Source organism: Lepidochelys olivacea (assembly GCF_965140295.1).
Source record: "Lepidochelys olivacea isolate rLepOli2 genome assembly, chromosome: 2".
Lineage (NCBI taxonomy): Eukaryota > Metazoa > Chordata > Testudines > Cheloniidae > Lepidochelys > Lepidochelys olivacea.
This window is the reverse complement of record NC_140412.1, coordinates 29566105-29592156: the sequence shown is the minus strand read 5'-3', so window position 1 is coordinate 29592156 and position 26052 is coordinate 29566105. Positions and strand designations below refer to the sequence as shown.

The window sequence follows — 26052 nt, the reverse complement described above, 5'->3', positions numbered from 1 at the left end:
ACATTTCAGAATAGGGAAACTGCAGCATGTAATGTAGTTAGTTTCCTTTAGAAGAGATGTCTTCTGTTAAACACAAGTTCTTGACAGTACAATTTCAGCCATAGTTGAATTCCTAATATCAGTGCAAATTGGGTCTAAACACAAATACATTATTCTGAAGCCTATTATGAGAGAACATACAACATTAAACAATCACATAGAAATGTTAAATCCATTATTGACATAGTTGCTTGTGTGAACTCTCCTGTGATTTGCACCACCATGTTCTGTCAGAAAACCTCTATGCCCAGCAACACTGGTGTAGAGAAGTAAGCATACCACAGTTTAAAGTATGACTAAGTGCCCGGAGCTATTAGAATCCACTAAAACAGAACCATGTATGTTGCATTGCCTAAGTCACACAAAGTGTGTTTTAGCAACAACATTTTTCTGATTAAGACAGAGAAAGAAACTCAAATTATTTTAAAGTATTTTTTCCAGTCTAATTCTCTTTGATTTAGTAATGGTTTATGGAAATACCTTTAGATATCATTTGGAAATATAAAATATCCACATTCTTGCATCTAAGTCTCTGTATTCAATTTTTGCCCTATTATTCAACATTATGGACCAGATTCGTAGCTAGTGTTCATTTGCACAGCTCTCCTGAAGTCAATGGAGCTACACCAATGTACACCAGCTGAAGATCTGGCCTATATTATCTTCACAAAAAGCTTGAAGGGACTGTCTCTTGACAAGAGCTGAAGGTATAATTCACATAATATAATCTGACAAAATTCACCTTTTTCCCCTCTGTTCATAATAGTCTCAGAAAAGGCAACAAAGGCTTAGATCTTCAGACGTATTTAAGTGCCTGCAATTTGGGAGTTAGAGTTCTAAATACCTGTAAGGATCTGGGCCAAAATGCTTAGATGTTTGCTATTTGAAATTATTCCAAAATTTTCTCAGTTAATAATTACTGGCTCGTAGATCATTAGCACAAAGGGCATTACAAATATTCACAAATATCAACTCACGCTGTGACTATTAGCACATAATTCTGCTTCAGTCCCCTGAGAGAATGGCTATGTAACTAGCCAACACAGCACAGAACAATCTGCATATATTATAATACATACAGCTGAATTAACGTACAAATATAGCTTTAATTGAATATTGCCATATTTGAACCACAAGGGTGTTTTTGTCTGTTTATTTGCTCGTAAAGCTCAGATGTTGCGTGTTCACAGAATGCACATATGAAAGGCAGATGGACATGGGAAAATTAAATATAATGTATAAAATTGGACAGTTTACACCACTATGCACTATACCCATTACATTGCACTTAGAGCTGCAAAAAAAAAAAAAAAAAAGGGCGGGGGGGGACATTGCAAAATTACTCTCTTTTAAAAAAAATTCAACCATTTTAATTTGTAATATTTATGTCAAAGTTTTGCACTTGTTAGTTCTTGAGAACTTTGTCATGATTTGAGTGCCATTCAATTCAGCAATGATTTAGTACAAACTAAAATGTAGCAGCAATTTTTGAGAGTTATCTACCTCTACTTCTTCAGACTATTTTTCAAAACACTTTATCAACTATTTGCTACAGTTCATGTGAAGTATTAACCTAATTTATTTTTATATGAGTCTTGTTTTTTATTTTTTTTAAATGTAGAGCTTCATAAAAAAAGGATTTAAAAGTAGAACAATATTGTGGGACAACTTCTCCTGCTAGATCCATGGTGTGGATCTCAGATAAGCAGCTTAGCTGAGTTGTTTTTTTTTTTCTTTTTTAACTGTAACATGTAAATTCATGTCCACTAAATTTTAGTGGCATCGTGACAACATTATAAATGAATAGTATTTTATTCCCCATAAGTCAATCAATTAGGGGAAAGCCAGATTTACCTAAGGAGAAGAATGGATCCTTCAGCCAAGAGACCAACATTTACTTAAGGATATATTTGCTTCTAGACCCTCCTGGCCATCCCATTCTTAAAGATGGTGCAAAGACCTTTCACAGAACATCTACTTTTGTCCTCTCATTCTTAGGATCCAAACTGTCTTTCTCTACATAAATTCACAATTCAGTGAAGTTTGTTCCAGTGACAGCACTGGACAGTAAGCAGGCTCCTGAGTGGCACTGGTAAAATAAACAGTAAGTATTTTCCACAGAAAAAAAATACTCAAATTTTTGTTTCCTTTTATTTATTTTTAAATAGTTTTTTCAATGTTTTGACTAAGTGAATCATAATAACATTTTTTGGTTAATTTGCATTCTCTATTTTTGGTGTTTTCCCCTATCTTTCTCTTCCCTTTTCCCTATTGGAAAAAGGAACTATCTATACATTATTATAATTATATTTTATTATTAAAGTATATACAATTTCAATTATTTTCACAACTGGGTGCCTGACATTAGAAATCTAAACAAATGATCTTATTTATTTTCAAATGTGCTGAGGATGCAGCAGCTTGTATTGACGTATAGGGGAGTTTCTAGATGCTCGCAACTTTGACAATATGGCCATTTATTTGGGTGCCTAAATATGAATTTAGGTGCCAAACTTTAGGAACCCAATCATGAAAATCTTGGCAGTAGTGTTGAACCTATTCCTGTAAATGCGTGTATTTCAGTGTTAATAATAAAAGACTAAGGTCCTGAACCTACAGCTCAGTCAAGTCAGAGTCCCACTGAAGTTAACTGGGCTCTGTGAAGGCACAAGGGTTCACCCAGGTTGCTTATTACCGGGAAAAGGGCCTTAAAATATCAGAGAGCTGTAGTTTAGATAATAAAAACATGAACAACTATATATAAAATGTAGTTGCAATGAATTTTCTTTTATTTTAAATGAAGAACACATTATAGAGAAAAGTGTTTTGAATTTATCAGATTACAGTTATTACATTGGATCAAAATATGTTAGTTTTTTAAGATTTCCTGTTTCCAAGGCTATTAGGCTATCTTAATAATATGACAAATGTAATCTGTAACCTACAAATTCAAACTTCACAAAAAACTTTTAATGTAAGGTATTTTAAGGACTTTCTTTTAAGACTTTATAATGTCCATTGATAGCTTACATTGGTATGTGAAGAAAACTAAAATAAGGCTGACAGATAATTAAGATTTCAAATTAATCATTGTCTCAGATGTCTGACTCACATCAAAATGACAAATTACAGTACCATAGGTTGACAAATATGCCATATTTAACACATTATTCTGCAAGAGAGAAATTAAATACAAGATTTAAAGTAAGAAAATTATTAGTGTGCTGATTGTTTTGCTAACTTTCCAAGATCATATATTTTGGTATGGCCTTTAAACAAATACAACTGCTATCTCCATCTTTTCATCTGGAATCTGATTATGTACATGTAAGTGGCCCCTTAATAAAATAAATATAGATTTTATTTATTTATTGCTTTATAATTTGGGGAGATTCATTAGACAAAATGTAATATTCATCTCTACAACAATTAAACTAAAACCAAGGCTTTGGTTACAATAGAAATTAGAAATGTTGAAGTGAAGCAATTATTAAATACATGTATATGTATATGGGCCTTTTTCCTGCAAATTCACTCTTTATATTGGCAAATGAAAGCATATAAAATTGCTCCACTTCCATTGTTGGTTCAGCCCAAATTTAATGTACTTGTTTTAAAATTAGATTGTAAACTATGGAGGTAGATATTACCATATCTGAGGTAGAAGCGAAACTCAAACAGCTTAATGGGACTAAATCGGGGGGGCCCAGATAATCTTCATCCAAGAATATTAAAGGAATTGGCACCCGAAATTGCAAGCCCATTAGCAAGAATTTTTAATGAATCTATAAACTCAGGAGTTGTACCATATGATTGGAGAATTGCTAACATAGTTCCTATTTTTAAGAAAGGGAAAAAAAGTTATCCGGGTAACTACAGGCCTGTTAGTTTGACATCTGTAGTATGCAAGGTCTTGCAAAAAATTTTAAAGAAGAAAGTAGTTAAGGACATTTAAGTCAATGGTAAATGGGACAAAATACAACATGGTTTTAAAAAAGATAGATCGTGCAAAATCAACCCGATCTCCTTCTTTGAGAAAGTAACAGATTTTTTAGACAAAGGAAACGCAGTGGATCTAATTTACCTAGATTTCAGTAAGGCGTTTGACACCGTGCCACATGGGGAATTATTAGTTAAATTGGAAAAGATGGGGATCAATATGAACACTGAAAGGTGGATAAGGAATTGGTTAAAGGGGAGACTACAACGGCTCCTACTGAAAGGTGAACTGTCAGGCTGGAGGGAGGTTACCAGTGGAGTTCCTCAAGGATCAGTTTTGGGACCAATCTTATTTAATCTTTTTATTACTGACCTCAGCACAAAAAGTGGGCGTGTGCTAATAAAGTTTGCGGATGATACAAAGCTGGGAGGTATTGCCAATTTAGAGAAGGACCGGGATATCCTACAGGAGGATCTGGATGACCTTGTAAACTGGAGTAATAGTAATAGGATGAAATTTAATAGTGAGAAGTGTAAGGTCATGCATTTAGGGATTAATAACAAGAATTTTAGTTATAAACTGGGGATGCATCAATTAGAAGTAACGGAGGAGGAGAAGGACCTTGGAGAATTGGTTGATCATAGGATGACTATGAGCCACCAATGTGATTTGGCTGTGAAAAAAGCTAATGTGGTCTTGGGATGCATCAGGAAAGGTATTTCCAGTAGGGATAAGGAGGTTTTATACAAGGCACTGGTGAGACCTCATCTGGAATACTGTGTGCAGTTTTGGTCTCCCATATTTAAGAAGGATGAATTCAAACTGGAACAGGTAACAGAGAAGGGCTACTAGGATGATCCTAGGAATGGAAAACTTGTCTTATGAAAGGAGACTCAAGGAGCTTGGCTTGTTTAGCCTAACTAAAAGAAGGTTGAGGGGAGATATGATTGCTCTCTATAAATATATCAGAGGGATAAATACCAGAGAGGGAGAGGAATTATTTAAGCTCAGTACCAATGTGGACACAAGAACAAATGGGTATAAACTGGCCACCAGGGAGTTTAGACTTGAAATTAGACAAAGGTTTCTAACCATTAAAGGAGTGAAGTTTTGGAATAGCCTTCCAAGGGAAGCAGTGAGGGCAAAAGATCTATCTGGCTTTAAGATTAAACTCAGTAAGTCTATGGAGGAGATGGTATGATGGGATAACATGATTTTGGTAATTAATTGATCTTTAAATATTCATGGTAAATAGGCCTAATGGCCTGTGATGGGATGTTAGATGGGGTGGGATCTGAGTTATCCAGGAAAGAATTTTCTGTAGTATCTGGCTGGTGAATCTTGCCCATATGCTCAGGGTTTAGCTGATCACCATATTTGGGGTCGGGAAGGAATTTTCCTCCAGGGCAGATTGGAAGAGGCCCTGGAGATTTTTCGCCTTCCTCTGTAGCATGGGGCACAGGTCACTTGCTGGAGGATTCTCTGCTCCTTGAAGTCTTTAAACCACGATTTGAGGACTTCAATAGCTCAGACATAGGTGAAGTTTTTCAGGAGTGGGTGGGTGAGATTCTCTGGCCTGCGTTGTGTAGGAGGTCAGACTAGATGATCATAATGGTCCCTTCTGACCTTAGTATCTATGAATCTATGAAACTCTTTGGGGGCAGGGACTGTGTCATACTGTACATTTATAAAATGCCTACTGCAAAGATACTCTGATCCCAATTTGGCCTTCAGGTGTTATTACAACATAAATTAAAAATTATACATACAGAGAGTAATGTGGTGATATTATAAACCCCAGAGCTAGACATCTTAGAGGAATGGAACTTCCACTCCCTCTATAGCAGGAAAGCCATCTCTGGCCAACCTCATTTCCATGAATTATAATGTTGAGCACCTATAGTTCCACATACTATATTCTGTTGCTTTAGTGGGTCTCTGTCCATGTTATAGTTATATACATGATAATAGATTGTGTGACAGGGTCGGGTCATATGGCTACTGGAGAGTGATAGAAGGTAGATATATTAGCCCCAGGTTAAGTAGGTCCCTTTTCCCTGGATAAGGGAACGGGGCAGTTCCAGAACAATCAGGAACTTGCTGGAACCAATTAAGGCAGACAGGCTAATTAGGACACCTGGAGCCAGTTAAGAAGCTGCTAGAATCAATTAGGACAGGCAGGCTAATCAGGGCACCTGGTTTAAAAAGGACCTCACTTCAGTTAGTGAGGAGTATGTGAGGAGCTGGGAGCAAGAGGGGCAAGAAGCTGAAAGTGAGTAGGCATACTGCTGAAGGACTGCGAAGTACAAGCATTACCAGACATCAGGAGGAAAGTCCTGTGGTGAGGATAAAGAAAGTGTCGGAAGGAGGCCATGGGGAAGTAATCCAGGGAGTTGTAGCTGTCACACAGCTGTTACAAGAGAAAATGTAGACAGTTGCAATCCACAGGGCCCTGGGCTGGAACCCGGAGTAGAGGGCAGGACTGGGTTCCCCCCATCCCCCTCAACTCCCTATTTGAGACAAGAGGAGTGACCTGGATTGTGGGTCCCACCAGAGGGGAAGTTCTCTGGCCTATTCCCCGACCCACTAGCTGGGTCAGCAGAGACTGCAGGGATTGTTCTCCTCCATTTCCCCAAGCTGGTCAGTGATGAGGTTAGCTGAGTGAATGGCAGGTTTGAGCCACTAGCAAAAGTGGCCAAACTGAGGCTGCCGTGAATCTCTGAAGCGAACAAATCAGCCAATAAGTGCTGGACCCACCAATGCAGAGGAGGAACATTGTCACAATTGGTATAGTGACTGTACTTCTGAAAGGCATAGGAATAGTGCCCAGTATGCCTTGGAGTAAGTGGGCTACCCTGACTTTTCAAGTACTGGACTCTGGTTTGGGAATGACATTCCAATTCAATAAGAGAGGGTAGAAGACTTCGTCTTAATGTAAGGGGACTGTTGCCCCCTTACTAACATTCAGAGGGGTGCTTTGGTTGGGTAGCTCTCAGTACTAAAAGGGGAAGGGTCTATGGGAAATCAGGACCCTGAGACTGACAGTCTCCAGGAACAATGGGGAGAGGCCAATGCTCCAGGTCAGCCTGAATGACAGGGTGCGCAGGCTAATCAGGGAGTCAGGAGGCCAGGGAGGTCCCGTCCTCTGTGTGAGCTGGATTTGCCTGAGTCAGACAGAGTGGGGCTGAGCTAAGGAGAAAGCAGGGGCCCAAGCTAAGCTGGGGAGCAGAGCCGTGCCAGATCCAGAGGGACCAGAAAAGCAGCCCAGAGAGAGAGCAGACCCTGTCCTGGGAGCCGAGCTGCAGCCCCAAAGCCAGAGGTGCAGCCCAGAGAGAGCAGACTTTCCCTGGGAGGAGACCTCATAGAATCATAGAATCATAGAATAGCAGGGTTGGAAGGGACCTCAGGAGGTCATCTAGTCCAACCCCCTGCTCAAAGCAGGACCAATCCCCGACTCAATCATCCCAGCCAGGGCTTTCTCAAGCCTGACCTCAAAAATATCTAAGGAAGGAGATTCCACCACCTCCCTAGGTAATGCATTCCAGTGTTTCACCACCCTTCTAGTGAAAAAGTTTTTCCTAATATCCAACCTAAATCTCCCCCACTGCAACTTGAGACCATTACTCCTTGTTCTGTCATCTACTACCACTGAGAACAGTCTAGAGCCATCCTCTTTGGAACCCCCTTTCAGGTAGTTGAAAGCAGCTATCAAATCCCCCCTCATTCTTCTCTTCCGCAGACTAAACATCCCCAGTTCCCTCAGCCTCTCCTCATAACTCATGTGTTCCAGTCCCCAATCATTTTTGTTGCCCTCCGCTGGACTCTTTCCAATTTTTCCACATCCTTCTTGTAGTGTGGGGCCCAAAACTGGACACAGTACTCCAGATGAGGCCTCACCAGTGTCGAATAGAGGGGAATGATCATGTCCCTCGATCTGCTGGCAATGCCCCTACTTATACATACCAAAATGCCATTGGCCTTCTTGGCAACAAGGGCACACTGTTGACTCATATCCAGCTTCTCGTCCACTGTAACCCCTAAGTCCTTTTCTGCAGAACTGCTGCCTAGCCATTCTGTAGCAACCAGAGCCAGGGCAGCCAGAAAAACAGCCCAGGAAGCAGGTCAGTGCTGGGAGCAGAGTCACAGAAGCAGCCTGCAGATCAGACCTGTCCTGGGAGCAGAGCTGCAGCAACCAGAGCCAGAGGGGCCAAAGCAGCAGCCCAGGGAGCTGGAGGCAGAGCAGCAGAGACTGAGTGGTGGAGCTGGGGCTGGAGCAGTCCGGAGCTGGGTGCGGTGAGCAGCTGGGGAGAGCGAGGGAGACCCTGGGCAGCAGGCCCAGCACAGGGAGACGCCTCAGCCAAGAGGCTCTGCAGGCCAGGCTTGGATCATAACCCCGACAGGGCGGGGGCGACACTGGGAAGAAGGGTCCTACTACTTGGAGCCTGAGAACGTGTGGCCACCACCAGAGCAAGTGCCCAACCCACAGCATCCCTGCAGCACAGCCAGGGCCTGAGAAGAAGGCCTGGGACTTACAAGGAACAGACTGTGAACTGTCCGGACATTCCAGAGACACTGTTTGTGATGTTCCCTGCCACAGAGCGGGGTGATGTGTTTCCTTTAACCTTTCCCGTTTTTCCTTATTCTTTTCAAAATTAATTGTTGATTAAATAACTTGCATTTGCTTTAACTTGTATGTAATGGTCAGTGGGTCAGAGAAGTGACCAGTGCAGAGAGAGTACCCCGGAGTGGGGACACCCTCACCCCTGTCCTAGGTGACCACAGCAGGGTTGGGGGTCGAGCCCCCCAGGAATCTTGGGCCCAGCCTTGTTGGGGTTACAAGGACTCTGCCAGACAGGAGAGTGGAAGGGGAGTCCTCAAGGGCAGGGAGGCCACTGGGTAAAGGAAGTGGGAGCGAGGACTCAGATCCTTTCGCTAGCCCGCTTCACCGGGGTAGTGCAGAAGCCGGAAAAGTTCCCCACAACAGCTGGACTATTCCCCTGCTTACATTAAGGTGCATCTACAGAGCCGGCAGCAGCAAGCCTCCCAGCCCAGGGTGACAGGCTTGGGCTTGCAGGGGTCACGCTAGCGCTCTAAAAATAGATGTGTAGACAGCGCTTTGACATTGCGGCTTTGGGGCACTGAAGCCTAGGAAAGAGAGTGGCTTCGGAGTATGAACCCCAGCCCAAGCTGTAATTTAAAAGCACAGTTTACCTAGCTATTTTAGAGCACGAGTGCCCATGAGCCCACATCCATCAGCCTGGGCTGGGAGGCTCCCTGCCACAGGTTATGTAGACGTACCCTGCAATAAAAAACCCATTGCACGATGCTTCAGAGCCCCAGTTAATTGACTCAGGCTTCTGGGGCTAAAAATAGTAATACTGAAATTCGGGCTGTGGCTGGAGCTCAGACTCTGAGACCCATCCCGCTTTCTCGGGGTTTCCTGCCCAAGCCTGAATTTCTACACTGCGATTTTTAGCCCTGCATCCTGAACCCTGTCAGCCCAAGTCAATCGACCTGGGCTCTGAGACTTGGTGCTGCAGATACCCATTGTGTACTTCTACGCTACGCTGCCATAAACCAACTGCAGCTGGCCCAGGTCAACTGACTTGGGCTTGTGGGTTTTCAGTCTGAAGAGCTATAAAATTGCAGTGTAGACTTTCAGGCTTGGGCTGGAGCCTGGGCTCTGAGACCCTGCGAGGGGAGAGGCAGAGCCTGACAGAGGTGAAAGTAAGCTGGTACGCCCCAGTATGGCGCAATGGCAAGAGCCGGTGCACCGTACCGGGGTGGATCAGCTTCCCCAGATGCAATTTAAAGGGCCTGAGGCTCCCAGAAGCAGCTGGAGCCTCCAGCCATTTAAATTGCTGCCAGAGCCCCACTGCCGGAGCCCTGGGGTAGCGGCGGCGGGGCTGGGGCGGCAATTTAAAGAGTCCGGGGCGGTAGTGGTGGCCGAGTCTGGGCCCTTTAAATCATCCCTGGAGCACCACCGCTGCTTCCCCAGGGCACCGGCAGGCTCCGGGGATGATTTAAAGGGCCTGGGGTGGCAGTGGTGGCTGGGGAAGCGGCGGCAGGGCTCTGGGGATGATTTAAAGGACTTACTGGTATGGGGCTGGGCCGGGGCTGTCTCTGACCTCCCCAGTCCCACCCCTTCCGCCCAAGGCCCCACCCCTTCTGGGGGCCAGAGCCAGCCCCAGCCCAGCCCTGTACTGGTAAGTCCCTAGACTTACTTTCACCCCTAGACTCAGAGCTCACTTTGCAGTGTGACCTAACTAGATTGGTGTTGGAGGGTGCAGAACTACATCACATCACCCCAAAAGGTGGGGGCAGCACAGAGCTGAACTTCACAAGAAGGCCCAACCAGACTCAAATCACAAATAGGCAAGGCTAATTCAGGTGCTCACAATCATCCAGGTGCCAATTCCGTAGGATGATGTCACAGAAGTGGACCAGGTAACTGCAGTGGTACCTGATGATGTGGACTTCTCTAGGCAGGAGCAGACAGGGTGAGGAGAGCCACCACTTGATAGTTTCTCTCAACTAAAATTGAGAATAATTGGATCTGTGAGTGTTGTTTTAGATGGGTGGGGATTATCTGACAGAGTTCTGGACCTCAGCTAACCAGACAATATCTGACACCACAGGGGTTGTCCAACCTAGGTACTGGTACACAGATTCAGCTTTGTTCATTGTATTTTATTTGTACATATGTAATCATGCTTCTTTTATTTATTTTTCCCCATTTCCTCCAAATAAAATATCTGTGTTTTCAAGGACTCTTGAGTGCTTGTGACAGTGGGGGAAGAACTACTGCAAAGGTGACTAGGAATGTTATATTTAATTTCTCAGAGCCAGGAGTATGGCTCGGTGGGGGGTTGAGCCATATTTTTAGTTTCACCAGCTTAGGTCTCTAATATTCCCATGGCTGTTAGTCTGCAGAAGTTACAATAACCATGATAACACACTTAGTTTTTGGGATATTGGAGCAGGACTTGTAAACAAGGGTATACCTGGGTTTCAGGGACACATGGTCATCCTAAATTGGATGGGTTGGGAGAAGAAATATTTTCCCAATCAATGGTTATTTTGTCTTATCTTGACTTAATGTCAAGAATTATCAGACAAGGCTATATTTGGGAAATTGTAATTATCCTTTAGAACAATGTTTGCCACAGACTTATTATGAATGCATCATATGTGGTAAGATCCAGTGTATTTTATCTAGAAAAGAAAATTGTTTTGTAATTAATATACTTGTATTGTGGAAAGCATTTTAATTATTTCACAGCCTTTAACTGGAGGGTTTGGTAATCTCTTTTTGTTTGGATTGATCCTGCAGTATCAGTAATACTGTAAAAGGCACAGCAAATTTCTGATATCACTTATAATAGCATAAAATTGTAACTCCATTTACCTCTGTGAAGTAACAGATTTGTACCAGGTTTCAGAGTAACAGCCGTGTTAGTCTGTATTCGCAAAAAGAAAAGGAGTACTTGTGGCACCTTAGAGACTAACCAATTTATTTGAGCATAAGCTTTCGTGAGCTACAGCTCACTTCATCGGATGCAGATTTGTACCAGTGAATGAGAATTCAGAACCTGGCCTAATGGCTTGATTTCTTGCTTAACCATTTACTTTCCCCATTTCCTATAGACAGTTCTTGATAGTTTTGTGAATTCCCTTTTATTTACCAAAGTGTCTCTTAAAATAACACAGCTGCAGCTGATCCTATGAATTTTCCCTATACGCTGATTTCGCTGGAGTATAGAATTACAGAGCATACTTAATGGACCTTTTTGCCAGTAGTGAATAGATACAGTGTAATTGAAGTTTGTTATGCTTCCTTCCTGCCTGCCCAGACAAACATCCTCCAATTCCCTACACCAAGAGTTTAGAGGTGGCAGAGTAAGGACCTCGAGTTGTCACATACACAAGGGCAATTCTCTGTTCATAATTCATAGATTTTAAGGTAAAGGTGGACCATTAGATCATGTAGTCTGACCTGCATAACACAAGCAATAGAAATTCACCAAGTTACCCTGACTTTGAAGCCAATGGTGATTTTGCAGACAGTTTCCAATCCTTTTGTTTTTTTTTGCTTCCTGACAGATGCAAAGGAAGCAGATCTCAAAAAGAACCTAGTCTTTAACTTTGATCTTCAGAAGGAGGAGGGAGCTGAGCTTGCACATTTAATGAGTCTTGTTTTCAACAGTTTGAATCTCCAGTGAAGAGCTTTCTGGAGCCCTACAATTTATATGCAAATATAATTTAAGATGTTTATAGTTGTATTCCTGTTTACTATATGAACAGAAAGCAAAATGCCACAGCTTCTTATCCAGCAAAATTAAGCAAGTTTAATGAGCATCTCATCATATAAGTTTTTACTAAGCACTTGCTCAGGCAAAAATCCCATAGACTTCAATTGTCTCCAAGCCACCAGACCTACTGTTGTAGCAAGGACTGAATAAAAATTATGTATGGCCTTCAGAATATAGTCCATACTTAAAAATGTTTTTTAAGGCCTCTGTCCTACAGTCAAGTGACTGGGTACACCCTTATGTAGAAACCCAGTGACTTAGACTATTCCCTTACAATACTATTTACTTCCTGTAATAAAACTCTAACCTTTGATAAACTTTGGCAGTGATGATGTTAGCATTGTCAGTAATCTAAAATATCTTGTGTAGTCAAGGCTTTAGCTACATTGCCTATATGTCAGAATTCAGAAATCTTTAGCTACATTTCATCTTTAGCTACATTTCTGAATTCTGATATGTAGGCAATCTAAAAATAGTTCATTCCCATTTGTTCAAATATTTTACTTGTCTGCCAACTGCCAAACTTATATTTAGCACTCATATCCTGACACATTTTAATTATACCAATATTGTTTGATTTACAAGCTCCAGTAATTCATTACATCAGCTACAGATTCTTCATAACAATGCTGTAAGAAGTGCATGAAGGCTTCCAGAAGTCACTAAATGGAATCCATAATGTAGTAATCCAGAGTGTCTGTTTTTTCCCACTACTCATTATCAAGAAAATATTAGATAACCTTTAAATTTTTACCATGGCTCTTAACTCCCTCTCCAGAATCTTGCAGCATAAGTATTAGATTACTACAATTTAAACTGTAATTCATACACTAAAGTTGTTCTCTTATTTTCAGTGTCCAAGAACAATTACAATACAAAAGAAATCTATTGGAGAATTCAGAACAGTGTTGTAAAATGACTACAAATCATCTCCAGGGACCCTAGAATTCTATAGAATCCTACCTCAAAATCCTCTTTCTGCACCTTTTCCATTTCAAAGTGTTCCAGGATCAATGAGATTGCAAAACAAGGTTTCTGATATGCTTTTACCATGAGTAAAAATTGCTATCGAGAAAATATAATGAGACTTTCTTTCCTATTGCTCTTAGATTATTATTTTCATCATTAGAAGATTTATGCATATTTAGAAAGCTGTACTAGCCAACTCCTAGATGGGTTGGAAAATGCCTTGACTATTTCCTTGACCTTTCCGCCCCCTCTCCTGTCGTTGTTCAGATACTTCACTTTATACCCCCATGCTTATTAATGAAGTCAGCAATCTTAACTGAACCAGCTACCTGCTTAATAGCTATAAAATAGTCCAGTAAAAGCAAAAGAACACACTATTCAAACACAACTAGAATCACTGAAGCCCCTGCTGTGTGCTACAAGCTGCTATCTCCCTTTCTTTCTTAGCAGCTGTATCTCTCTCTTGCATGCACACAGTGAATAAGCTGCATTATGTATCACAGGACAACAGAAAATAGAAACATGAATCAAAGTGGATTTTGTTTTATTCCAAATATAAACTAATCTCACCAAGACGAATATAAAAGTGGCTGTCAGGGATAGATTGTGGCTTGGAATGAGTGCTCTTTCAGGGATTTAAGAAGACTTAAGAATTTTTCCCCTACCACACACCCACCCACACTCACACACACCCCTGTGTGATTGCCCAGATATTGGGACCAGGGGTTTTGGAAGAAGGGGTGCTGTGGATTGCCATACTCCCTTCCCAGAGCAGGTGGGCATGGAGACAGTCGAGTCTTGCCTCCATAACCACAACACACCAACCAGTGCAGATAAGCCAGTATTCAGTGAGAAAAAGGGAACCAATATTTTGCTGCTGGAAAAGCTCATGATTCAATATTTCTCCTACTTAATTTACTTGAACCAACTGTCATGTCTTCCTCTTCTTTTGAGAAGAGCATTTCAGTTTGTCTTATTTACAGCTTTGCATATTATTTTGTACATACTTCTTTCTTCTAGGTTACTTCATCTGTACTACAAAAGTGTTCTCTCTCATATGGTGGAAAAACTGATTTTACCCAAGTGTATGAACACGGAAGAATGGAAAAGACAGAATTGAGAACCAACTCATTCATAGACTGCCTGTAAATACAATAATAATGGTACATTCACTAGACTCAGATTGTCATCTTCCTTCTGCGTCTCAGGGCCTGGATGACTAATTCATCTTCTTCCATTCAAACAAAATCAGTGACCAAGCTGCATATCCTCTGATTCTAAATGTGTTGCATCACCAACTCCATCTGCTAATCTGGCGGTGAGGAAGTAGAATTGAAAAATAATTGTGTTTTTGGTTTGGTGTCTGAAGCAGAGAAAGAAAAGCAAGAAAAATATTTGTTTCAGGTTGACCTGAAAAAGAAGCTTTTTGTTTTTTCTTGCCAAAATGAAAAACTGAAAAAAAATAAAAAATCAGGTGGAATAAAATGTTTCACTCAACCCAAAACAAACCATTTCTTTTCATTTTGAGGTGTTTTCTCCCCTCTTTTGAATTAAATATGACTAATTTTCTAAATGAAACATTTCAAAAAGAAAAGTTGAAATGTTTAAACTCAAAAATGTCAAACTGAACATTTGTACTTTTTTGAATATTTTTCTTTTAATTTTTGCCAAAACTTTTTCCCTAATTATACTCTGATTTGTGAATAGTTTTGGTTGATGCAAAACTGCATTTTTCAACTGATAAACTATTCGTCTAAAAAAAATTCCCCCAGCTCTAGTATGAAGTTTACTGCGCTTATTGGCTAGGATGTTAAATTTTCAATGCTATTGTCCAATGAGTGAAGTTTTAACTGATAGCACACTTAATTGCAATTAAGTTGTCTATTGGTATTCTTTGTTTTATTCTTAAAAATTAAATTGAAAACAGAAATAGAATTGGATTGCTGAATGAAATAGGTTGGCAAAATCTTTCTTCAGTGCTCTACTTGTAATTCTATGTCCTTCCTTTCCCATGTTTAGTCTCAAAAAGGGAACAGAGAAATTAATACAATACCTATAGGTCATTCTTGAGTAAGTCCCTAGCAGATTCGTAGTTCACTTAGATTGTGAGCTACTCTGGAGTTTCCGGTCATGTCTCAGATGAAATACAAATAAATGTTTAGTTTCTGCACAAGCATGCTTTCCATACGATCATATATCTATATCTGAAAGAATATGTCTGAAAATGTGGCAATGAGAAATTACTGCAAAGTTAATCATTGTTTCAGAGATGGTAATTCTTCCTTCTCCATTTTGTATTTTTAAAAAATGGAATGAGTCCTGTAATTCATATATGACAAGGCTGAATAATGTTTAACATAACTCATTCAACAACTTCGTCTTTCAAACACAGATTCATTTAAATACATAGTTTAATACTCAGCCCCCCTCCCTTGCAAGCTACCACTTTCTACCTTTATATCATGTTTTCAGTGATGTGCCACTTTTTTTTCTTTTTTTTAATCTCAGGTTTCAAATTTTAACTGCATATTCAGACACCTAAATAAGTTGCCTGACTTTCAGAGGTACCGAACAGCCTGCAGCTCTGTTAAAGTTCAGTAGGAGCTGCTGAGGGCTTGGAACTTTTGAAAATTGGGCCAGATCAGGTGTCTACATATGAACTTGGGGTGCTAGATAGAGACACACAGTTTTGAAAATATTAGTTAGGGTTCTTTGTGTTCACAAAGAGCAGGGGTAAAGTACTGGAGATTCTACTGATATGGAATCTCATTTAAATAAATCTATTCTCTAATGCCAAAAAGTAAGACATCACATGAATGTAATCTAATAGTCATCCCCTCTTCCATCAGCTGGGTTGCAGGGGAGCGTGATTTGAGAGACAAGCTAGGCAGGGGAATGGGAATTGAAATAAGTGTTGTTGTGGGGGATGGCACTGCCTATTGCCAGTTCTACAGGAGGCAGGTGATGCTGTGGGACAGGGAGGGAGGCTGAGGGACTTCTGGCTGCAAGACAAGTTTGGATTTTTAGACAATGTAGTCTCATCTCATTCTTTTGGAAGAACACAGTAAAACACTTGAGATCAGATTCAGCAAAGCACATGTTTGTTTAACTTTCAGCTCATGCTTACAAACCTGGCTGAATCAGGGCCCATTAACTAGAGGAGTTTTAATTAGTTTGTTAAAAGAAATGGTTATATTGACACAGGGTGAAATTTTCTAAAGTTCCTACATGACTGAGGAGTTCAAGTCCCATTGAAAATTAGAGCGCTGTTTAAGCCTGGAATTGAATCTATGTGAAGAGTCTTCCAGCTGACCAGCCACATAGGGGTTCCTGTGCAACCTTGCACATTTTGGGCTTGATCTATAGCTCACTGAAGTCAATAGCAAAGCTCTCATTAATTTTAATAGTGCAGGATCAGGGCCATTGTGTACCTGAGAATGGGCCCCACACATGCAGGTTTATACAGATCCAGTGGTTCCAGTACCCCATGCACCCAAGCAGAGTGTAAATTTGAGCTCCCCAACCTCCCTGCACTCCATGCTCAGAGCCCAAATAATCTGGTTTTATGTGGATAGAGTCATTTTTTACCCTGATGAGAAATGTTTGAGGTTTTATTGTTGTTGTGATGTTGGTTTGGTTTTGTTTTGTTTTTTTCAGGATTGGATTTTTGAGAGTATTAACAAACAAACAAACAAAAACCAGCCAACCAAACAGAACCCCCCCCACCACACACACGCATTTTTAAAAATAGTATGAAACTACGGGACCTTTTATAGAAGTGCTGAAAGCACTATTTAGACCTTGAAAGTGCCTGGACTCTTTCAACATTAGACCATCAAAGCAACAGAAAAAAATTACAATATATTTTCCAAATATGAAAGAAGAAATTATATATTATAGTTTGAATATTTACATTTCTAGATAATATATTGCTTGACAAAATCACCACCAAACATCTGTTACAATAGAGTAAAAAATGTGTCTAATCCATCTCAAATATAATTTGTTACACTATATCTACAATTTAAATTCTGTAAATTACCCTTCTGTTGTATGTGAACTAGAAAATGATTGCAGAATAAACAAAGTAATTAAACAAGTTCAAAACAACCAGAAACTACAAAACAGGTCTCAAAAACATACAAATAACAGGTATTTTTTATTTCCTTGTTTAATTAACTGTGTGATTTAGGGTAAACTATTTGTGTGAATTAGTATTCGAACTCATAGTATCGTGCAGTATTCAGATAAACAGTTCCTAGCAGTGTCTGTGGCTGAAGACAAGCAACTTCGCTTGGCATCAGTCATAGGTGTTCTATATGCCAACATAAGTCCTCTGTGCAGAAGATGAGCCTCCAGGCATCTTCCTAATCGCTGCCTCCCCAAACTGCACCTCAACTGCTTAAACTCCCAGAGATTAAATCAGAGTGATCCACAGGAACAAAGAGGATAAAACTCAGAGATGTGACCTTCTTCAAATATTTTATAGCTATTGGTTAGCTGATAGTTGATCTCTCCCCCTCTAGTTAGGGTGTCTATGTGTCAGCACCAATAAAGAGAGACCACAAATCCCTAGAAGTTATTACTCTTGAAATTCACAAGGAAATAGACCTGATTCTGTGCACAAACAGGAGTGCACAATCACTGCATTGAAATACAGAAGGTGATAGCCAAACCACCTGTCGGGCCAGAGTATTCATATGCCAAGACAACCTGAAGATGAGGTTGATTATAGAGGAGGTCTCTTTGAACCTATGTAACAAACATAGTCCTTTGATTCAGGAAGACGACACATCAATCCATTCAAGGTGATGCCTACACTCATACTGAACCCTCAGAAGACCCCACAGGGACTCTTGATGGCAGCACTGACAGCAGCTCAGAACTTAGCCATCACCTCTCTTATATAAACAGTAAAACTAGAAACTTTGGTTCTGCTCCAGGGACCCAGCAAGCATTTAGATGCTGGAATAAACTTGTATCCTCGATTACCCTTCTTCATATACTGAAATCAGATGGGGGGAAAAAATCACAGCTAGCCTCTTTTCATTGTGCATAATTGATTTCAAGTTGACCTTTTGCGGAACATGACCATACTCAATGTTTGTATGGGTGCCAGAACCTTGCCTTTAGTTACTACACATGTTCTTGTTTATAGTACACAAATAAATATTCAGCTAGGATCAGAAAATCTTTGATACTTGGTATTTTTTGGACTAACAAACTTTGAAAATACTAAAGATTACAGTCATTAAAAGTGTATGTAATACTTTTTTCCAAAATGTTAATGCCACAACTATCAGACAGTAAGACAGTAAGATTGAAAAATAATATGGGAAATCAATCAGTTTTGGGGCAAGATAAGGAATTTATTATGGAGTATTTAAAACCTTTGATTTTTATGACAAACCTTGGTATACAATTGAAAGGTTCCACTAGAAGCAAATTTTTAAACCTTTTAATAAATGTACCTGGTTCAATCCAACTAGCAAAAGTCACATTTCAGCCCTGTTATATATATAGGGATGAGGTAAAACTTTCAAATCCTGTTGTTAAGAAGAGTGTTTAATCGTGTTCTCTTACCTTCATAGTATACTTTAAACCCATGGGCGCTAACTGCAAAGTCACTTGTCAAACGCAGTGAAAACACAGACTTTGTACTAGTCACAGGTGGAGGAAGATGAAATCCTGTTAACCTAAAAATATAAGCATAAATCATGGTTAATTATCTATAAAAATGCAACTGTACTGTTTCAAACTTATTGCTCACTACAAATTTCCATCATAAGACAGACAATCTATATAAAAGAACAGAATATACAGTGTATATTATTTGTGAAATTGGTTTTCTAAAATATCATAAGGAAGCTGTCCAACTGGCATTTATGTAGCCTGGCACAGGTGAGGTAGGTCAGCTCAAGAAGATTGTACATAAAGAAAGACATTAATACTGTAGAAACTATACAAACATGCCAGATTTACACCAGCTAAGGATCTGTCCCAGTATTTTTTATATTATGTGTTTTATAGATAGTTATGTGAGATCTTATGTTAGATGGTGTTTATCCAAGGAGTTTTATGCAGCATACAGTTTTACACACAAAAACGGAAGGGTTCACTTAAATGTGGGATGTTAGGATAATTTACGGCATGTACCTTAACCTCACAGAAGTGTTTTTCTTAAGTCTACTGTAGTGCCTATTAATTGTGGGAAGAATTGCTTAGACGGTTTTGTTTTAAATTCACAGAGAGATCCCAGAGGGTAGTGTTGAGTAATTACTCATCCACTCAAAAGGCTCTCTTGCAGGGTTTTCCAGCTGTGGTGTTTTTTGGGTTTGTTTGTTTGTTTTTGTTTTTTGTCACAACCGTATATACACAACAGGCAGCTGTGGAAGACAGTTTGACATTCAGTCCAACATCTCCATTTCATCTGACTCAGGTGTTGCAGCATCTTGCTTTCCAAGTGCCTCATTGATACTGGGATTTGTAGTAGAGTAAATTCACCAAGGTTCAAATCGCAAAGGACAAAAGTGATGTTGGCTGGCTGATGGAATTAGCTAGGGAATTTGATGGACACGATTGAGGACACATGCTCAGTATTCATCAGTGAAGTTTGCAATACTAAGGTTACAGTTGGTCCCCCAATTTCTCCAGACAGAGGTGGCTTCAGTGGCTAAAAGTATCCATTTTCATCTGTGCTTGGTGTGACAACTGTGGAATTTCTCTTTGGTATTGACTTTGCCTGTAAATCAATGTACTTGTGGCTTCATAAAACTGTAATACTCCCTATATGGGGCTACCCTTCAGCTTCTTCCCCTGGTGCAGCATTTGCAGCCTAACCACTTAATGGATGGAACAAAAGGCGCAAGTTATGCAAATACTCCATAGATTGAACTAGCTACCCATTTCTTACAAGTGCAGGTACAATTCAAATATGGAAATTGATTTCTTTTAAAATGTGTTATAATTTGTATCCTAGTTACTTGAGAGAATTCCTTCCTCTGAAATCGCTTCCACAGCAGATAAGGTCAGCCAGTATGCTCTCACCAGAATCTCTCAGGAGCTGCCTGGGAGCTGCCAGCAGGACAATTTCTGTGGCAGGGGCAAAGGGCTCTGCTCTAGAATTTGTTGACCTAACAAAGCTTGACATTACTGATCTCAAAGTTACAGTGTATAATTTTTCTGTCAACTCAGACTTTTTATCTGAAAATTGTGATAAATTAATAGTTTATTTTAAGCCTCAACTTAGAATTTCATTACTTTTGTGGTTTTATGGCTGACCCATTATTATTTTATTTTGTTTAAATATATGTTTTTTTTTCTTTCTTTCCATTTCACTGGGGGACATTTTCCCTATTTTTTTTTCATACTGGTGTCCATCGTGTTTCTGGGAAAATGTATACATTTAATATAAAATGTAACACAGCAAACCCAAAACAAAAGGGACTCCCAACCTAATAACTAAACACACATTGCAAATGATGGGTGCTGAGAACTCTCAGCCCCAATCAGGAGTGTGCAGTGCCTCCCAGGAACAGATCCAGACCTCATTATAGGAGAACGGCACACTCAATATTTTGCTCCTATTTTTAAATTGATGTCTGTGGAGGTTCCTTTTCCTCTGACTAGACATATTTTAAATTATTTCATAACTTTTGTTCTTCAGAAAGACTAAAGAAGAAAACAGCAGATAATGTGGAGAGATGATCTTGCTGGGTCGATAAAGATGTGTTTCGGGAGCCAGTAGATTGCTGAACAGCAACACAGCTACTAAGCATTCTTTCCATTACAAAAGTGAGAAAAAAGATATTTTGATATTTTTTAAGGAAAACACGTGAATTATTAATGAAGGTGTGGGTTTTGTTTCCTGGAAAAAAACAGATATGAAAAAACATCACATCATAGCATTTTCAGTTTGGTCTTGATTGAAGCAGTACAAATACCATGGCGTCTCAATAACTAATACATTTTCTGCTGCTAGTATAGAAATTCAGTCACACACTTACTCATAAAATGCGAAATATGTAGAGTTTAATCATTATCAGTAATTCCATTCTTATAAGCGGGAGCTTGAAATTGATGGAAAATCTAGAATGCTAACGGTCAGGGTTTGAAGGTACTAACCATTCTTCTCTATTTTTCACAAGTTGTACTGTGTAATAAGTATAGGTAGGATATCAGTAATGTGATTTCTCTTTTTTTTTAACCTTAAGGCATTACTCCATGAGTTCTACAAAGTGTACCAATTATACTGATGTTGAGAGCTATCTACTCTAGATACTATAGTTAATTTTGTAATGTTCTCTGGTGACTAGCTACTCTGTATTCTGAAGGGCATTTAATTAGAGATGTCTTGATTGCTGCTTCATCTGTGACTGTAATTTGGTAAAGAATCAATTCAATTTTCCCCCAAGGGACACTTTCTCTTTAATCTTCTGCCTGGGCTAGATCCATAGTTAAAACAGCTCAAAAATAGGAAGGGAACACACACTAATTTTGGTCATGATAGGACTAACAGTCATGTGATGAGGGAGTGTTGCTTATGGTTGGGCATTTGACCATTCCAAAAATAATTGGTTGATTGACCATTCAAACAGGTCCAATATTGTCATAAGACAAAAATGGTAAAATAGGTTAAGGCACTAATTTATTATAACCATAACAACAGTAACAAAAAATAATACGACTTTATATGGAAAGGCTTTGCCTTAGATAGATATTTATACCTAATTATAAAAAAAAAGTTACTTTACTGCGTTATTTTAACTTAGAAAAATGCAAAAAACAATTACATGAAGTTTAAAAGAAAAGAACTGAATAATTATTACTTTTTTTAGCAATGTTAGGTTTTTATTTTAATGTGAATGTTATTCAAGATTGAAGAGTTACAATAGACAAGAAATTAAACAGAAATAAAAGAAACATATATAAAAGAAAAAAGTAATTTTAAATGCATTTATGCTAAGTAGGCAGCAGAGCTACTCTATAAGCATCTTGCTTTTCATTATCTTTTTGGAGATATCTTTTGGATGGGTATATATATATATAAATATGTGTGTGTGGAAGGGAAGTTTTGTTGAGAGGAAAGGACTGGGGGTTTATTTACATGGGTATTTAATGTAGGTTGTTTGCTTTGCTGATGATGACAGCGGTGCTGGGAGGCTTTGTGGGTGATGACAGAGGCTTAATTTTTCTGTTTGTGCTGAGAGAAGAGGTTTAGTGACTATGAATTCTCTCCTCCCTCTCGCATTTTCTTGTGAGTTAAGTTCTGGGTTTTTTTGGTCTAGTCAGTTTAAATTGTAAACTCCCTGGGGAAGGGACCATATATTTTAGCTTGTTTAATCTTCTTTGTTAACTGTTGCCTGCATTGATGCAACTAAAAATACACATACATAAAATGTTTGTTCTAGAAAGACTACAGCTAATCAAAATGCTCAACTTGATTACACCAAAAACATGAATAAAAAACAATAAGTTCATGTTAATTTATAATTTATTCACATGCATAAGACAGTAAATACATGCCTAATCAATAAGTGCCACACTCTTACAAACTATACTTACCAACTTATAAAACTAGACAACCCAAGCCAGTACTCCTAATAAAAATAATTCCTTACTTTGAAATTAAATGGCACATACAATTGGAGCCTCCTGTTTCTACAGACAGTGATTTCAGTCACATGTTTATAATGTCCAGCAAATAAAGGTTGTTTATTATGAATAAATTATTTATTTATGAATAAGTAGTTCATAATTAGGAAATTTGTCCTATTATAACTTTATGAGGAGTACATGTACATATACATGTTTATATGGGCAGTAACCAATAAGGCTTGCATTACATCCCCAATGCATTTCAGGCTAAGTAATTTAGGTATGATGATGGTGAGCATTGTGGCACCTATCTTTTAGGTGTCTAGAAAAACATTAGGATTCTCAAAGTCTGAGTTCAGCACCTCGGATTCCCTATATAATTAACAGGGAGCAATAGGTGCCTCAGAATGGGGTTAACAAAACCAGCATGCTAAGCGGCTCCTTGCCTAAGCTAGTCAATGCGGTGTGTGTTAAACCAGCCCTTTTCTCAGAGACAGTCCCCTAAATCAGGGGTGCAGAGAGGCACTTCCTTCCGCTTGGAATTCTCAGCTGCAAACCCTCCGCTGCATTAGGCACCTATGCTGTTTTGGCAAGAGGTTGGGGCTGAGGGTGCGTGGAAGACAACCTCCCTCAACTTTTAGCCTAGTAGTTAGGTACTTACCTGTGATATGGGAGATCCCAATTCAAGTCCCTCCTCCACCTGAGGGAGAAAAGGAATTTAAACAGGGATCTGCCATCTCTCAGGTAAGTGCCCTGACTACTAGGCTGTACAATATTGTGATGGGGAACTCCATCAGTCTCTGCCTTTGAAGCTCTTCCACTTTGGATAAATCATTTTAAAAGGCCATCGGACTAGAAAAAGAGCAAGTATGAAAATGACTGTATAGCCTGCTGGTTAGAGCCCTTAGCTGAGGCGGGAGCCCCAAGATCCAGTCCCCGTGCTGCAATGATTCTGTATTTATCCACAGCAGATCAGCTTCAACAGGAGAGACTGAAGGAGCCCCACCTCAGAATAGCCTGTGGTTAGGGCACTTACCTCAGAGGTGGCAGAACCCTGTTGAAATGCCTTCTCTCCCTTTCGGTGGAGGGGGGACTTGAACTGGTGGTCTACCATATCTGAGGTGAGTACCTCAAGCACTGGACTAAAAAACATATGAGGGGCTGCTGCTCTTGGCCATTTTGTGCAAGCTCACCTACAGGGCATCAATCTGGTAGACAGTGTCTGAGCACATCTACTGGATCAGGCCCCACAGGTGAGTTTGGCAGAGGAATGCCTATCTCTCTGTGACTTGGGCATCCAGACATCTGGTGTGGGACTGCAGTGCATGTTCAGATGTAGAAACATAGGTACCTAGGAAACTTTTACTGTACAAATTTAAGCACTGAATGAATGTAGGTGCCCACAGAGTTCAGTGGCTAAGCACCTAATTCCTTTTGTGACTCCTGCACCTTAGGTAGTTATTGGTCCTGGCTGATTAAGTAATTTTACTTCCACCCTTCTTCCTTTTATCACGACCCTTATGCAATAGCTGATCAGAAATGTGCTGCCTGTTTCTTCTCATTGTTTAATTGGCATTCCAGGGTTTGAAATTATATGGGATATCACGTTCTTTCTCTCTCTCTCTTTTTTCTTTCTTTGAAGTTACATAGTAACTTCATGAGGGTTTCCGATTAATAAACATGCAATTACATGTTCTTAACAGATCACTTAGTAACAGTATTTGGCATAGCCAAGAAGTAATTACTATATTCTGTAATACGCACACTGCTTTGAATAACAAAAGTAACCAACTGATGTGAAACTTTCTTTGAATGTTAGTTATCTAAACAACTTTCTGATTATTATTTGTATTGTGTTACAAAGGCCACAATTAGGATCACAGCCCCATTGTACTAGGTGCTGTACAAAACCATAGACAGACACAGACACTACCTGAAAGAGCTTACTCTTTCATTGAAAACAACGCATAACAAGCAAGTGTAACAATCAACAAGGAGAAAACAGAGAGGAGTCAGGTTAGCAAACAGTATTAAGAGCTCACAGTTATACAGGCTTGGTGGTTCCAATTTTTTAAAAAATCTGAAAACAAAACAAAAAATACAACAGCTATCTCCACCTGTTCCATCCCCAGCCAACATTAGTTAACATGGCAGAAATGAGTCTTGAGGTGGGATATTTATGCAAAATAATAATTTATCTCCCAAAGTCAATATCCACTATGCATTAAATATAATGAAAAACCCCATATTCACAGTTTTTTCTGAGCCCATGCTTATCAAAATTAGTTTCATATCTCACATTCTATTTGTATCAAAGAAGGTTTTACTGTAGTTTCAACCGTTTGTGATTTCATTGTTCTGAAGCATTCTGGCTGCTGTTTCTTGATAAGGCCTTGCTACTTTTTCAGATGATGATGGATAATGGTATAAGGAAATGGTTAGAGCGCCAGTGTTCAAACCTTGTAAGTACATGTAGAGATGCAGCAAGCAGGAGCACTGGCTCCTGTAGCAAGAAACCATAGCAGTCAAGAGCCAGTGTTCACAAAAGGCTGAAACCAGTCATTAGAAAAAATGAAGCACGTTCATTTCTGCTTCAGGTCTAGAGTATCATCATACTTTCATTTGCAGCCATCCTCTGCCTTCTGTAGGAATCACTGGATCAAGGAAGATTGAGTTCGGTACATTTGAGAGATTTCTGTAACAGTAAAAGTTTGTAAAAGTGTAGGTTGGCATTTACATGCTTAGTGGAACAGATGTGCACATCTCTACCCACTGATGTCTTGTCAGCATTGCTGACCTCCTGCATCTATCTGAATTGAGTGTATTGTGCAGTTGCCTATTGGACATTTGGACCTCTTTCTGTAAAATAGTTAACACACAACATAAAATTAAGTCTGGACACTCAAGCACTGAGAGAGAGAGAACTGGGACTAAACTGAAACCTGGGCACAGCTTACACGTGTTCTGATATTTTATCATACAGAGTAAAAAGTTGACAGTCCTTCCAGAGAAAATCATTTGCCTAAAGATATACCAAAGATGCAATCTTGTACCTTGTGGAATTAAGAGATTTGTATAATGAGAAGATACAATTTCACTTCAGGCACTATTTGGATACAAAACTATGAGGCCTCAGGAAACACAATTTCAATAGAACCAGGAGCTTGTGTTTTTGTGATACCACACTTTCATTTA

General features: G+C 39.6%; 1 protein-coding gene across 2 annotated transcripts in view; it reads right to left on the bottom strand.

The window, feature by feature from the left end:
* The window catches only part of CSMD3 (CUB and Sushi multiple domains 3), a 1240207-nt gene that overhangs the window by 986117 nt on the left and 228038 nt on the right, over nt 1-26052 (bottom strand). For both annotated transcript variants that reach the window (XM_084620231.1, XM_084620232.1), the window contains exon 3: nt 18844-18956. In XM_084620231.1, the coding sequence (XP_084476357.1) occupies nt 18844-18956 (113 nt within the window). The remainder of the gene's footprint in view (nt 1-18843; nt 18957-26052) is intronic.